Source organism: Fomitiporia mediterranea (assembly GCF_000271605.1).
Source record: "Fomitiporia mediterranea MF3/22 unplaced genomic scaffold FOMMEscaffold_2, whole genome shotgun sequence".
In the NCBI taxonomy this organism is placed as follows: Eukaryota; Fungi; Basidiomycota; class Agaricomycetes; order Hymenochaetales; family Hymenochaetaceae; genus Fomitiporia; species Fomitiporia mediterranea.
The window spans coordinates 2,597,250-2,613,393 of record NW_006760387.1 but is presented as its reverse complement, the minus strand read 5'-3'; the positions used below and the strand labels follow the sequence as shown (position 1 = coordinate 2,613,393).

At 39.1% G+C, this 16,144-nt stretch overlaps 3 protein-coding genes across 3 annotated transcripts; all 3 read left to right on the top strand.

The window, feature by feature from the left end:
- Window positions 1-2,776: 2,776 nt before the first annotated feature.
- On the top strand, window positions 2,777-4,494 carry FOMMEDRAFT_25912 (uncharacterized protein; the record flags this gene model as incomplete). The annotated part of the gene is made up of 12 exons (XM_007262904.1): window positions 2,777-2,845; window positions 2,905-2,914; window positions 2,986-3,005; window positions 3,059-3,091; window positions 3,147-3,243; window positions 3,288-3,326; window positions 3,492-3,494; window positions 3,782-3,877; window positions 4,036-4,095; window positions 4,146-4,172; window positions 4,236-4,276; window positions 4,330-4,494. 12 exons carry the CDS (start codon window positions 2,777-2,779, stop codon window positions 4,492-4,494), a joined length of 660 nt encoding a protein of 219 aa, XP_007262966.1.
- Window positions 4,495-11,915: 7,421 nt separating this feature from the next.
- FOMMEDRAFT_165424 (uncharacterized protein) lies at window positions 11,916-12,842 on the top strand (the record flags this gene model as incomplete). The annotated part of the gene is made up of 5 exons (XM_007262903.1): window positions 11,916-12,197; window positions 12,257-12,299; window positions 12,363-12,561; window positions 12,623-12,728; window positions 12,793-12,842. Coding segments are annotated over exons 1-5 (477 nt in total), but the record flags the coding sequence as incomplete, so codon positions are not given.
- A 1,712-nt stretch (window positions 12,843-14,554) lies between these two features.
- On the top strand, window positions 14,555-15,792 carry FOMMEDRAFT_63622 (uncharacterized protein; the record flags this gene model as incomplete). Its single annotated transcript, XM_007262902.1, has 8 exons — window positions 14,555-14,606; window positions 14,663-14,705; window positions 14,764-14,962; window positions 15,021-15,126; window positions 15,191-15,341; window positions 15,404-15,518; window positions 15,574-15,657; window positions 15,721-15,792. Coding segments are annotated over 8 exons (822 nt in total), but the record flags the coding sequence as incomplete, so codon positions are not given.
- Between the last annotated feature and the right edge of the window lie 352 nt (window positions 15,793-16,144).

The window sequence follows — 16,144 nt, the reverse complement described above, 5'->3', positions numbered from 1 at the left end:
CATAGGTAGTATAGTTACCCATTGTGTAGTGTTATCTACAATAGTAAAAAGATATTCATACTTGCTGTAAGCTTGTACTAGGGCAGGTCCCCATATATCAATATGGAGATGATCTCCATAGGATCATACAAGAGGTGTTGTTTGTATTTTTGGTATTTTATTGTATTGTATGTTTGCTTTGATACAATCTGTACACTGTGCATTTTTATTGTCTGTTATCCTTTGACTTATAATCTTAGGATACTAATACATTCATTGTTTGTTTTTGTTAAAACATATCCTACTTTGCATAATAGCACATTGAGGGAAGTACACACCAAGAGAGCTGCATTTTATACATTCTCTAAGGATGAAGAGGTGAATATTCGAGAATTCAGCACATATTGTATCATACAGAACGAACGAACACATAAACTACAACCTAGAGGCCAACACACACAATGGTTAGGTTATGATAACAACAGTAAAGGTCACTTAGTGTGCCATGATAATAAAATTACTGTCAAGCATAATGTACAATTCATAGACAAACCAATGTCTAGGATTGAAGGGGAGAATAATCATAACAATGATACATTAAACAATGATGAAACTCTTCCTAATAACAATAATAAAGATAAAGAACCTGTCATACAATGCTCTACACAAGAGCAAAGACTGGTTAAATGAACTATAGGTTTAAATTACAAAGACAATATAAACCTAGCTATGTATCTAACAGAATTTAACAAATTCCTCAACAAAGTCTATAACAATCCATTAATGTATTACAATGCTATAATGTGTATAGACAAAGATCAATAGATCAAAGCTATGAAGGATGAAATACAGTCACTTCAACAATGAAATGTGTGGATATATGCTATCCCCCCTACAAATACAAATGTAATTGGAACGAAATTTGTCTATAAAATCAAAAGACTGGCTAACAGCCAAATAGACAAATATAAAGCACAATTTGTAGTGTAAGGATACACTCAAAAGAATGGAATAGACTTCTATTCTGATAACTTATTTGCTCCAGTAACAAAACTATCAACAGTACAATTATTGTTATCTTGAGCAGCATCTAAGAACTACAAAATACATCAGATAGATGTAAAATCTGCATATCTTTACAGAGAATTAAATGAGGACAAACTCATCTATGTGAAACCACTGCCAGGCAGGCTACTTACAGATATTAAACCTAGACAGGTGTTACACTTAAATAAAGCATTATACAGATTGAAACAAGTAGGTAGACAATGGTACAAGAAGATTACCAAACTACTACTTAAGATCAGATTAGAATGAGCTAATTACAATCATACTGTATTTTACAAGAAACAAAATAATAAAACAATTCTTGTAACATTTATGCACATCAACAATATTACAATTATTGGCAAAACTATTGCTATAATAACAGCATTTAAACATACATTAAGACAACACATTGCATTTACTGATGGTAACAAAATACATTGGCTACTTGGTATTGAAATAAGCTGAGATAGACCACAACAAACAATTAGCTTACAGCAAAAGCATTATATTGAAAGTATAATCAAGCATTACTACTTCGAAAACAAAAAGGCACTACAAACACCTATTACTCCTGGAATAGATCTATCTAACAATACAAACAATACATACAATACAAACGAAAGTAATAATGAAACAATGCTATACATGAATATGGTAGGATTGTTAAGATATGTTACAGACTGCACATGGCCAGACATATCTTATATTACTGGGCAATTAGCATGCTACTTACAAAAGCCCCAAATGTATCACTACAAAGTAGTGAAACATTACTTTACATATTTAAAATATACAACAAATTGTTGGCTTCAACTTGGAAGCACGAACACCTTAAAACTATGAGGCTATTGTGATGCAGACAGACGAATGACAGAAGGACATAAAGCAATAAACAGCTACATCTTTCAATTAGCTAAATCAACCATATCTTAGTCAAGCAAACAGCAAAACCTGGTACCACTATCTGTTTATGAAGCAGAGTTGCAAGTGCTAGTGTATGCTACTCAAGAAGCCATTTGGCTCAAACGATTTGCTGAAGAAGTACTGCAGACTGAATCAGCACCCATTACAATTTATTGCAATAATCAAGGTGCAATAAAGACTGTAAAGTCTGACAAAATAATGTACAATGCTCACACTAAACATCTTGATTTACAAAAAGACTTTGTGCAATGTTACATTCAAAACGAATACATTGATGTATACTATGTTCAATCACAGAACCAATTAGCAGACATCCTTACAAAGGCTCTCCACATCCTACAGATCAAGCATCTAAACAAACTATTAGGCATACAGTCTTAGTTCTTAATTAATGCTTGAAGGGGAGTATTAGATTGTGCTCTGGATTAGGAAATCCCCAAATTGCCTTATGTAGAATTACTGCTCTTGGAATGTCTCGGATTATCAGACTTCACTATGTAATATATAAGGTAGATACTTGCTTGATGTCTCAATAAGAGAGAGTACTTGGGGCACTCCCGCTACACTAGTCAAAACTGAAATAGAGTTGCATAGAGCCATACGATAGCGGAACTAAAACACATAACGACTTCGCTGACAATTCACAAGCACTGTGTAATCAGTGTTGCGCTGAGCCGTATTGCGTCTGATTGTGCATCACTGCAAAAGGATCCCACTGTCCACAGTATATAAAGGCTTTTACTCACAGATGAATCGGACTGCTCAGAACTTCTCTTCCTTGCCTACTTCTCTTGCCTGCCCATCGCCAACGCTCGACGACATAATGTCCGCCCTGCATCTGCAAAGGGAGACGCCTATAGAGTCTGTAGCAGAAGATGTCATGATTCTTCGTGTATGCATTTTCGCCTCCAGCTTTTTTTGTATTCTAGTCTCTGACACTTATTCGAACAGTATTTTACAGGTGAGTTCGTGGATGAAAGAACGACGACGTTCGGCCCTCGTATTCAGCGACTAAGCATAAGCCTTCAATAGTTGCTGCCCTGGCTCTTTCAGTAAGTCTACGTGAAATAGCTCTGTTACAGGCGTAATCAATTGTCTGCCACAGGTTTATGAGTATTTGATAACCATTAAGGGAGAGGTACGCCGTGGTGCAATAGTGTCTTTCCTCTGATCGTTCGAACCTGTATTGACAGGTCGACCTTATATGGCCATCCCGATTTACACTGCCAATAGCACTCTTTTTTTGTAAACCGTTACCTTCAATAGTTGCTGCCGCAGTCACAACATATTGTAAGTATTCCCCATAATATTGTATTAATCTATTTCACTGCTAGACCTCCTAGTAAATGTTTCTGGCGACAATTACGGTGTCGGTGTGTCGTACAACCACCTTGAAGCACATACTTAACAATGCTTTCCTAGAATTGCAAGCCTATCCTGGTCATTTCTAGCTGTTCGTTTATTCTAGTGCTGGCATATTAATTTGACTAATCCCGGTATACTCATAGTGTTAACTTGTTCATGCTATTACTGTGCAGGAGGTGAGTTGCTTGTAAATGTTCAATCGCGGGCTAGCAGTAATTATTGTATAGTAACATTTGTTCTTCCGGATATATGCGATATGGGGACAAAGCAGGACAATGCTTATCTTCTTAATGATTGTGGTGATTGGAAGGTCAATTTGCTGCTAGCAGACTCGGCATTCACTCTGGATTGACTTTTAAGAGTAGTGGATTCGGTGCCTATTACTTGACAACTTCCTTTGCCCTGTCTGGTATCAGCAAGCTTCTCTCTTTAACTACCGACACAAAATAATTTATTACGCTAGCTTTCTCTATCAATCTGGCCCATTCTGGATGCCTTTTCTTATTCTTTTATCCAGATGAGTGGATAGCGTACCTTATCCTCATTTCCACTGTCACCAGTGAGGTAATCAGTGCCTTTCGGACATCTAACGCTCAGATTGCCCTTTGTCCTCTCTTCCTTCTTACCATAAGTTGAATTTAGTCTCCTGTTTGCAAGAGCAATCATCCATTGTGATTTGAATTATTATTACTATTTCATTTTTATTTTGAGTTGTAGGAAGTACAGATCGGGTATCGGGATCACTTGGTATCCATCTAAAGACAATGCTGACCGGAGGTCCGTCATATTTAATTCTATTGTAACCTTTTCTGAGTAAGTGTACGCAGGGATTATAAGCTTGTTGTGCGTCATATGTGAGTCTCCATTTGTAGAAACTTACTCCATAATGACTAAATAAACTAATGATTTGAACTCAGGCATGGCGTTTGCAAACATGATGCTAGTACTTTACAAAGAGGTGCGGCATGTAGTAAATCTTTTCATTGTTCTATGCTGACACAACTATAATAGGTCCCTTTGAGTCTCATTCTCATGGTGTATGACATTGTGATCCCTAGCTGTACTGGCAATCTAGCTGTACTGGCAATGCTGAATCCTAAATTTCAGCTTACAAGGCATTCTCTGCTGCGTTCTAAGCAATCGCCTTCTCTTGCAACTTTGAGAGGCCAGATCTAGACAACCAACTGCTACAACATCAGCTCAAACCAAGGCAATAGAGTCTAGGTTGAATCCTGAGCAGTCACAATAGTCTATAATGACAATGTCAGCAACAGCATAGAGGGGACCTGAAGGCTCAGCAAGGGGACCCAGGCTACAACTATCCTACACAACAGAAATACAGAACACAAGCACTAGAACATAGTCAGAACTTGCAGAACAGGCAGAGAGAGAGAGTGAGACAAGAGTAGAGTATATAGAGTGAGCCTAAGAGTACAGGACTACCTAGAGTAGACAAGATCAAGACTACAGGACCAGTCTGATCTTGTACACCTATATATACTAAACTACACAAGAGTACTCAGGAAGTATGAGCCACTAAGAATGATAAGCCACAAAGAATGAAAGAAAGGAATGTCAAAGATAAAGGTATAAAGAATGAAGGGATGGATAAAGGGTAAGAGACTATAGAATGAACAGAGAATGAAGGAGTGGTCAAAGGAATGGAATGATGAAGTAAGGAAGGGTAGTGGTAAGAGTTAGTATACATATAATCTATAGACAGTGCTCCTGAGGGACAGAAGTCCTGAGTTCTAGTACAGAAGAGTGCAGAACCCTTAGAACTGAAGGTAAGAGAGTAGAGAATCATAACATCACCCCCTCTCTAAAACCAATCATCCTAATTGGTGAACATTAGGCTTAGTCAGTAGCTCAGGTATAGGTTGGAATGGTAGGGTTTAGAAATCTGTGAGGCAGAGTTGACACAGAGCACCTAGATGAAGTTGATAGAAGTCTCAGATTGCCTTAGTAGTATGGGTGAGATTCTCAGCAGGTTCCCAAGTGTGTTCTTCAACTGGGTATCCCTTCTAGTAGATAAGGAACTTGAGCTTTCTACACACTAGCTTAGCATCTACTACATACTCTACTTTGTATTCTGGTTTGGAACTAATGAGTTCTAGTAGAGGTAGTAGGAGTCTTTATTATAAAGGAAAACCTGGATTGTAGTACTGAGACAGTAGAACCTTGTTAAACACTAGGTGTATACACTTCTATGTTGTCAGAAGTTAGAGTTTGTAGGCAGAGGTACTGACCTTCTTTTCAATAATGAAGGGTCTGAAGCACTTGTTGTCTAACTTCTTTATTAGACAATCTGTGGTCAGGTTAGTAGCTTCTAGTATAACTTTGTCACCAGGCTGGTAATCCTTAGCTACAGACCTCTTCTAATCATAGTTCTGCTTTATGACTTACACTACCTTTTCCAAAAGAGCTTGTGTGTCCTCCCTAGTTCTGTGTATCTGTTCTGTAAAGTCTGTTGTAAATTTAGAACTACTATTCTGGTTCAGAACTGTCCCCTAGTATGGATGTCTCTTATGATTGAGGAAGAACAGGGACTGTCCTGTTGTAGAGTGTTGCTAGTTATTGTACACAAATTCTGTCAGAGCTAGCTATTCAGACTAATCTGATTACTGATGATTAATAAACATCTGAAGGTAGAGCTCAATCTCCTGATTAACTCACTCAGTTTGACTGTCAGTCTGTAGGTGATAGGTAGTAGAAGGGTTCCCTTGAATTCTGAGAAGTACATACAAGTCCTGTATGAATTTCAACTTGAATTATAGTCTATAATTATGAATGAGCTTCTGAGGGAGTCTGTACAACTGGAAGACATAATCCTGATAAATGTACACTATACCTTCAGAAGTGAGTTCTGTTTAGGTTGGAACTGTATAGACTTGCTTAGAGAATCAGTCAACAATCATACAGATAGTGTTATAACCCTAAGACTCAGGTAGCTTACTGATCAGGTTTACTGAGACTTCTTCCTAAGAGTGATCTAGAATCTAATACAGATGTAGGAGAGTCTAAACTCTTGTCTAGTAAGTCTTAGTCTATTAGCATGTATTACAACCAGTCATATACTTTAGGATTTCCCTCTGTATTCTAAGCTACTAGTAGTTCCAAGTAATGAGTTTCTACATTTTGTGTTAGCTTAAATGTCCTACAGTCAGATTGTTATAATAAGCTCAGACAATGTCCTTCTACAGCTTCTGATCCTTCAGAATGTACAGTTAGCCTTCCTAGTAAACCTGTCCATCCTTATCCTCCTCCTAATTCCTAACCTGTTTTTCTAACTACTTTACTATAACCTAGTCCTGTGTGTGTCTCAGAGCTTACTATATGTAAGTGACAAAGTTAACATTCTTAGATTCAAGTTGGATCTCTTAGATTGTCTTGGACACAAAACAGGAATTGTCTAGGAGAACAAGATTTTTGTTATCATTCTCCCTCCTTTCATAACCTACTTGTCTTAAGAGTAAATCAGCTTTCATTATTTGTATTCTGAGTTTGTAGGTTAGTACAAAGTTATAGTCTTACAGTTCTAACATCTAGTAGGCTTAGTAGTAGTTGAGCTTCTGAGGCACCTGAAAGTATTAGAGATTAAGGTAATCACTCTAAATCTCAAACTTCTGTATAGTACTAAAGAGATATTAATACTACTCCTCTAGAGAACAGACAATTGTAAGGAGTTCCTTGTTATAGATAGGGTAGTTCTGTTCTGTTACAGAGAGGGATTCTGATTGGAACACTATCAGACACTACTTTCTGTCAATGAACTAGGACAGTACTACTCTATTTGCAAAGTCAGAAGAGTTAGCTTTAACTTAGAACTTGTCTACAACTGTTAGAACTACTAATACAGGCTTGCTAGTAATGGCCTACTTGAGGGACTCAAACACAGACTACTACTGATCATCCTATTACTAAGGAACATCCTTACTAGTGAGATTGTGAAGGGGCTAGGTAATAGTACTAAAACCTTGAATGAAGTGTTAGTAGTAGTTTGTAAACCTAAGGAATGCTTAGACCTATTTCAGGTTCTAAAGTTGTAACTAGTTCCAAACTACAGTTACCTTTACTGGATCCATACAGACCTCTCCTCTACTAATTACAAAGCCTAGATAATCTACTAACTCTTGTGTAAAAGAGTACTTTACTTCTTAGAGGAACAGTTTATTATCTTAGAGCTGTTGTAGAACTACTTGGATCAGTTAGTAATAGTACTCAACTGTCTAGGTGAAGATCAGAATGTTATTCAGATACATACTAACATGCTCTAAGTCAATCAGATCTATAAGAATGTGATTCATAAATGACTAGAATGTTGTAAGTGAGTTAGTTAGTTTGAAGAACATTATAGTTGGTTTGTACAATCTACAATTGGTTTGGAACACAGTCTTCCACTCATCTCTGTCTCAGATCTGAATATTATTGTATCCCTATCAAACATTCAACTTAGTAAAAACTCTGAATGTATGTGTCTTATTAATGAGCTCCTGAATCAGGGGGAGTAGGTACTTGTTTTTGACAGTACCCTTATTAAGACAATAATAATCCTAAACTAGGTAGAGCTTCCTATCTTTCTTTTTGACAAAGAAGAAAGAGGAGGCTATAGAAGACTTTAAGGGTCAGATCTAGCCATTCTGAAGATTTTCCTGAAGGAACTTGTTGAGTGCCTCCTACTTGTCTCTGTTAAGTAGGTAGACCTTACAATCCTTAGGTTGGAAACCCTCAGTCAATTTAATTGTATAGTCTTAGAGACAGTGTTTAGGAAGCTAGTTGAATTCCTCTTCACTAAAGTCTTTAGAGAACTCTCAGACAAAATCTAGTAGGCTAGGTCTACATACATTCTAGAGTAGAGTTGTTCTGTAAGGGTTCTAGACTGGTTCTGTCTTAGACATCCTTTAGATTGACTCTGTTCCACCTTAACTAGAATATGTATCCACATATTTATCCTAGTCAAAGAAGAACAACTAGTCACCTTTATTAGAACTGTTAGTAATATTAGAAGTATCTGTATCTACTTGGAACAGTAGTGTAAGGTAGCTGTAAGACTTAGGACACTGATTGAACACAAGTGTCTACTCTAACTAGTCAATAGTAGGGTTGTAAGCTTTAAGTCATTCAAATCTGATGAAGATGTCTGTCTTTCTAAGGTTAGTGACTCTAAACTCAATACTTTCCTTATAATCCTGAATAGTCATCTGTAGTTGGACAAACTCAGTAATTCAACCATTCTAGTTTAGGGTTCTGTCTGTATTATATACTAGGATTGGAAGTGGAACACATTGAGTAGGGAGGTAGTATTCCTACATGAAAGCCTTATTAATGTATGAACTAGTATATCTACTGTCTACTAGAGTTATTGTTTAGATCTGGGAGGATCCTGAGAAGGGAGCTAAGAGGACAAGGACTTAGAGCTAGTGTTCAGAACATTCTCAGATGAACTACTACTTGTTCTGAAGAGAATGTACAGCTTGTACAACCTTGTTGTCTGAGAGGGTGAGTATATACACTAACATTTCCTTATTAACCTCTCTCTTTCAACAAGGACAGACTCATGTCCTTAGCTGTAAACTTAGCTGAGACTATTCTTACTTAATACTATAGACAAACTACTAAGTAGTAAACAGGGCTAGGTAGTGTTCTAAACATTCTAAGATCTTAGAACACAAAAGTAGTAGGTCAGATTGTACAGATTTAGACTCAGATAAAGTGTAAAGAGAAGAATCAAAAGAATCAGAAGAAATAGGAGAACTATCTACTTTTGTTTTCAACTTTTTTCTTTCTAATAAATAATTTTGTTGATTTATTTTTTCTACTTTTTCTACTTTTTCTACTTTTCTTACTTTATTTACTTCTAATCCTACAGTGTCCATTGAATCAAAAGTAGCTATTAAAAAATCTGAGTCATAGCCCTTCAGTGTTGTATTTACTGTTAAGCCTCTACAAAATCCTAGAGTACATAGTTAGGGTTTAGGAGTTCTAAGGTGACTTTTGGATTTGTAGAAAAGGCTTCTTACTACAAATCCTGCTTGTCACTCATTATTACTCTAATAACCTGACAGATATACTATTACTTCTATAAGCAGTCCTTAATCTAGTACTCTGACTTTCTGTAGGTAAAGTATGCTCCTCACTTTCAGGCTTCTCTAATGTCTATCAGAACAGATTGATTACAAATTACAGGCAGATTGATCTGAGGGCTTAGAACTGTTAGAGCCAAACACATGTGTGAGTGTTCTGTACAGACTTAATGTATCCAAGCTGTAGCTTAGTCAAAGGAGATGGTGCACATCTTCTACTCAGTGTAAGTAGTCAGTTCTAGTATCATTCTAAGAATCTTATTAACTAGTTCTAGGTGAAGAGCTTTTTCAAGCATTCTGATGAGAACATTATTGAACCTGAGTGTGAATCCTACCTTCTAGGCCAGGATATTAAACTCCTGAAAAAAGGTATTAGTAGAACATTTGCCCTGTTACAAAGATACAAGTTTGTTCTGTGTATTACACTTCTCATTCAGATTGATGAAGGAAGTACAGAGCTGCCCTATGAATTCTGAGTACAACTCATTATTCTAAAGTTAGATCAGACTTCCAATCTGATAGCCTTCAATCCAGTTCTAGGCTTAGGTGACTGTATTACCTTCCTTCATGAAGGAGAGGACAAATAGGACACAATCAAGATCTAAGGATAGATCAGTCAAAGTAGTAACTATGTATAGTTCAACTTAGTGTTAGAAGTCCTCAAAGTGCTACCTATTAAAGTCTGAAGGGTAGGTTATATACACTTTCTTTCTAGAACAGGTTGTGACTTCCAGAACAATCAGAACAGGTTCTAAAGAGGCTAGAAGTACATAGTTGGTAAAAGCCTCTTAGATAGAGGTCTGTATGTATTGAGCTAGTTCTACTTGTAACTACTGATCTGGCAGGACAGTAGGGGTGGCAGTTAGTATAGGAGGGTCCATGTTTATACTACAAAGGGATCAACACTAAACTAAAAGGGGTAATGAATAGAAGAAGGGTGGCAAAAGTTTAAAAGGGTTTAGAAAGTTTAAAATTTAAAAATGTAAAAGGGTCAGGACAAAGGAAAGAGATTAACACAACAGTAAGTACTAATGTCTGAAACATAGGAGAGTTGTAGGGTAGTAATGGGTAGTCTTAATCTGATGTCAGTAACAGTATAGAGGGGACCTGAAGGCTCAGTAAGGGGACCTAGGCTACAACTATCCTACACAACAGAAATACAGAATACAAGCACTAGAACATAGTCAGAACTTACAGAACAGGTAGAGAGAGAGAGTGAGACAAGAGTAGAGTATATAGAGTGAGCCTAAGAGTATAAGACTACCTAGAGTAGACAAGATCAAGACTACAGGACTAGTCTGATCTTGTATGCCTATATATACTAAACTACACAAGAGTACTCAGGAAGTATGAGCTACTAAGAATAATAAGCCACAAAGAATGAAAGAAAGGAATGTCAAAGATAAAGGTACAAAGAATGAAGGGATGGATAAAGGGTAAGAGACTATAGAATGAACAGAGAATGAAGGAGTGGTCAAAGGAATGGAATGATGAAGTAAGGAAGGGTAGTGGTAAGAGTCAGCATGTATATAATCCATAGACAGTGCCTCTGAGAGACAGAAGTCCTAAGTTCTAGTACAGAAGGGTGTGGAACCCTCAGAACTGAAGGTAAGAGAGTGGAGAATTGTAACAGACAAGCCATCTTAAGTACTAGACAGTAAGGTCAGCCTTCATAGATGTAAGCACAGACTATCTGGCATGACTGCAGGAATTGATAGGGATTAGAGTCAGTTACAACCACTGCCAGTGTTACTTTATTATTTGTAATTTTGGAACAAGTTTGTAATGTAATCACCTTTGCTCTGAATGTGACACAGTTAATCATAGAGTGGAGATGTACTAAGTGGCCATTCAGGGTTACCCAAAATAGGCTGTGGAGCTCAGGGCTTGGTTGTGGAAAAAAGTACACAACTCTTCTGGCTAGGCTATTTGTTTGGGATCAAATGTCGAAGGCACGTGCGACATCTTCGATCACAGCTTCGGTGTCTCACGGAGACGATGAAGCATACGCTTGGTAACCACCATCGTCCATCACGATATGCATTGCCAGATCTTCTCGGAGATCTTGCTTTCACAACCTTTAGCTTTTGTTTCCTCTGAAGAGCTGGAACTTTTGCGTGCTATGCTTGTTTATTTCATTCCTGCCCTGCAAAAGATCGGCTCAGATGCAGTGCGCGCTTTTGCCTGCGATTATACAGGGCAGTGCCTCCTGTACTGCTTCTGTATCATTCCTGCACGTCAATAATCGACAACATCACAAGATGATGTTACAGATCTGCAAGAATTATTTTTGCATCAAAACCGAAGGAGCGCTGCCTCGAATATAATGCATTCCGAACTTGAACAATTTATCCCGGCGGATTGATGATACCTAACGACATTCCTATAGCTTACTTGATAATGGCTCTGAACCGTTTTACAAGCTCACACAACTGTCTATCTGGTAATAGTAAGTGCCGTACATATGCGAAAAGACTGTGCTGTGTAAATGTTTACTCCGCATATACTAATCAGCTATTTACTTCCGTGATCTCGATTTTCGGCCACATCCATTGCCATCATCACTTCCCCTGAACCTGCTCTGCCTCCCGCATCATTGTTCTGACAACACAAGAATAGCAGCATGCCTGGACCGCTTATATAAAGCATCCAGACGAATTTACTCATTCACTCGTACGCAGCTCCTCTGCTACTCAGACAGATACATTAGATCCACTATGTCCTCCGAACAAAATAATGACCACTTGGAAGTGCTGTACACTACCATCAGTCTTATTTGCCAGACTTTGTTCTACGGTATGTGTAGGTGCTTGCTCAAGGCGCTTTCTTCCGACTGATGCAGAGACTTTTATTAGGCGTATACGCCGCACTGATCCCGTTGTCGACACATTTCCTCCTGTAAGTGACATTCTAACCTTCCAAGCAAGTAAAGAATGACGACATGTATTGCCATAATGACAGTAAAAGGAAAACCATGTCACGAGCAAACAAATTCATGTTTGCTTTAACGATCTTCATGTTTTTGTTATCCACTGCATTCTGGGCTTCATCAGTAGCGAATCTCATTACGACCGTTAACGTTTTCTACGCCTCTTCTCCTGATCATACCCCTGCTGCGTTCTTATTGTACCCTTTATTTAATGCTCTCATTCTAGTAAATGTAAGAAAAGTATTCCTATCTCAGACTCAGCAAATTGATCAACGATGCTAATTCTTCTTAGTACATTGTGACGGATAGCGTTGTTGTTTGGCGTGCTTGGGTATTGTGCAAGAACAGTAGCAAGGGTATTTTTGTGGTCCCCTTCCTATTATTGGCATGTACATCAGGCAAGTGACCACTCTTCTAGCCCTTCATGAAGCCGTCTTGACGATCTTTGAATTAATTGGACAGTGTCTATCCTAGTTACTATTGGAATCAGAGTAACCATGTCCATTAACCAGAATATCAACTTAGACCATGCTATTGATATTAGTCAAGTAACGAATCTGGTGTTGTCATTGCTCACAAATATCAGCGCGACATCAATTATTGGCTTCAGAGCATGGCGAGTGCTGTTACTTAAACAATCTACTTCCAACACTGAATATTGTATTCTTATTATCTAGGCAACACCGGCAGACAATCCGGGCCATATTATCCAGAGAGCGAGAAAACAGCACAAAAGTCGAGCGAATATTGACACTGCTTGTCGAGTCTGGTCTTATCTATTGTGTGTCAGGAGTAAGTTGATTTATTATGTTCGGCGTAGTGGCGTCGTCTCAAACACGGATGCCAGGTCATAGTCCTGGTCGCCACGCTTGTCCGACTTCCTTTTCATACCCTTGGAGATATCTACACACCTGTACATGTTCAGGTCGCAGTGAGTTTCGCTTCGAGGATCATGACGCATTTACTCACTCTCTTGCCACTCAGGGTATATACCCGACAGTTGTCCTCATTCTCGTGAGCCAACAGCGATCGTTGAAGGAGGGCGCATTCTCCACTGCTGGACATGTCAGCGCCATAATCTCGGCACAGATTGAGGCTATGAACTTCAGGTCAAATCGAACTGTGCCTGTATCGACAATCTTCTACGACGAATCGTCTCCTGTCCAGGACGGTGACAGTAGCTCCTCTGAAACAGCAAGTGAAGATAGCACGGGTCCGGGGCGATTGAAAGAGATTAAAGGAAATTAAATCCTTTGATGGTTGTTGCCAATATTATAGTTTGTAATACAGGCATATAGTTGGCAATGGAATTAGCTTCAGTCTGAATTCGACGACTCGGAGGCATCAGATCTAGAGCCTCACGTGCTCGCGATGATATCAGCTTCTGTTCAGAAATTGCTCGGTTCCAAAGGCACGCACTGCGTCTTTGAAATTTAAAAGAGGTCCACTCAGAAAGGTAATAGTGTAGAACCAAGACTACGGCGTCTCCCAGAGGCGTTGAAGCACAATGTAGTTGCCAACTTGCCACCACACCCATCACGAAATAGATGGTCAGATCTTCTCGGAGTTGCTCTGTTTACGCCCTTTGGCTCTTGTCTCCTCATTGTATATAGGTGGAACTTGCATAACGTACACAGGCTATGCTTGTATATTCCATTGCCACAGAAGATCAGCGGAGATGTGTAGCGCCGAGATACCTTTATTCAGAGCACTGCCTTCAGCATTTTGTTTCTGATTTAGTCCTGCACGTCTATGATCAACATTACCGTTACAGATCTACAAGACCCAATTTGACTCAAAACCAGACAAGGACTATCTGGGATTTTTGTGCACTCCAAGCATGTTTAGTTTGTCCTGGCAGATTGATGGCATCCAATGTTGTCCTATTGTTGACACACTTAATGTCTACTCTGTATAAGTGTTGCCTCACATTATTTACCTCTAATGCCTCCTGATGACTCTTGCAAAGTCATTTTGGATTGCTAAACTCCGTCATCTTGATCTTCAACCACATCCATGACCGTCATCACATCCTTCTGACGTTGCACTGCCCGTTGCGTTGTTGGTCTGATAGTATAAGATAGCAGAAGCTTATAAACTGTTTATACAGAATTCAGGAGAATCGACTTCCCTACTCACACCCAACCCCCACCCCCATACTCAATTCTGCTTGTCAAATACATAGATTGAACCTGCTATGTCCTCCGAACAAAGAAATGATCACCTGGAAGTGCTTTACACCACCATCAGTCTTATCTGCCAGACTCTGTTCTATGGTGTGTGTTTTTGGTCTCTATCTTGTCTTCTAATCTGAGGCCGACTCTTTTGCTAGGTGTATATGCTGCGTTGATACCATTATCAACACATTTCCTACTGTAAGTAAATGACGGCTCTCCAAGCAAAGGATGGTGATGTAAATTGCGATGATGGCAGTAAAAAGAAGACCTTGTCACGAGCAAATAAATTCATGTTCGCAACAACAATCTTCATGTTTTTGTTGTCCACTGCCTTCTGGGCAACATCAGTGGCTAATCTTATTGCAACTGTGAATGTATTCTATGCATCTTCTCTCGATCATTCCTCTATTGCGTTCATGCTGTATTCTTTGTTCAATGCACTCGTTCTGGTCAATGTCAGTGAAGCACGCTGTCCAAGGCTCAAAAGACTTATCAGGCATACTCAAATTTCAGTACATTGTGACGGATAGTGTCGTTGTCTGGCGTGCTTGGGTTCTGTGTAAGAACAGTGGCACAAGCATTTTCGTGATCCCCTTCCTGTTCCTGGCATGCACATCAGGTCCGTGACTGCTTTCTCGCTTTTCTTGGACTATTCCGATTACTTATTTGCATTAATTGCAAAGTGTCTGTCGTAGCAACAATCGGACTCAGAGTAACAATGGATGTCAGGCCTGTCGACTTGAACCGTGCTATCGATATTAGTCAAATAGCGAACCTGGTGTTGTCGCTAATCACAAACATCAGTGCGACGTCAATCATTGGCTTCAGAGCATGGTGAGTACTGCTGCTTGAACAACTTACTTCTGTGAATTAAATAGAACATCCCTATTATATAGGCAACACCGGCAGTCGATCCGAACCATGATATCCAGAGAACGAGAAACCAGCACAAAGGTTGAGCGAATATTGACACTGCTTGTTGAATCCGGCCTTATCTATTGTATCTCCGGGGTAAGTCAATTTGGTGTGCTCGGAGTAATAATGGCACAACAAATAAGGATTACAGGTCATAGTCCTAATTGCTTCAGTCATCCGTCTTCCTTATCATACTCTTGGAGATGTCTACACACCTGTACATGTTCAAGTTGCAGTAGGTTTTGCTTCAGTAAATGCAAGAACTTTATATGCACCTACTTACTCTCTTGCACTTTAGGGAATATACCCGACGATTGTCCTCATTCTTGTGAGCCAACAGCGATCGTTGAAGGAAGGGGCATTCTCCACTGCTGGTCAGGTAACTGCTGTAGTCTCAGCACAGATCGAGGCTATGAACTTCATATCAAATCCGACAATGGCGGTATCAACAATTTTCTACGACGAATCGTCTCGTATCCAGGACAGCCACGATAACTCTTTGGAGACAAGTGAGGATAGCACGAGTGATGCGGAGAGGCTGACAATCTTGAGGGAAACCAGAGTGTCTCGTGATTGTTGCCAGTAATTGGTTTGTAGTATAGACATAAACTAGCAATGAAGTTGGTTTCGTTCCGAGTTCGGGTCGAGTGCGACAGAAAAATTGACAGGTCCTGCCTACAGTGGGAGTCCCTAGCCTAGCACAACGACCAGGGCGGTGTCTC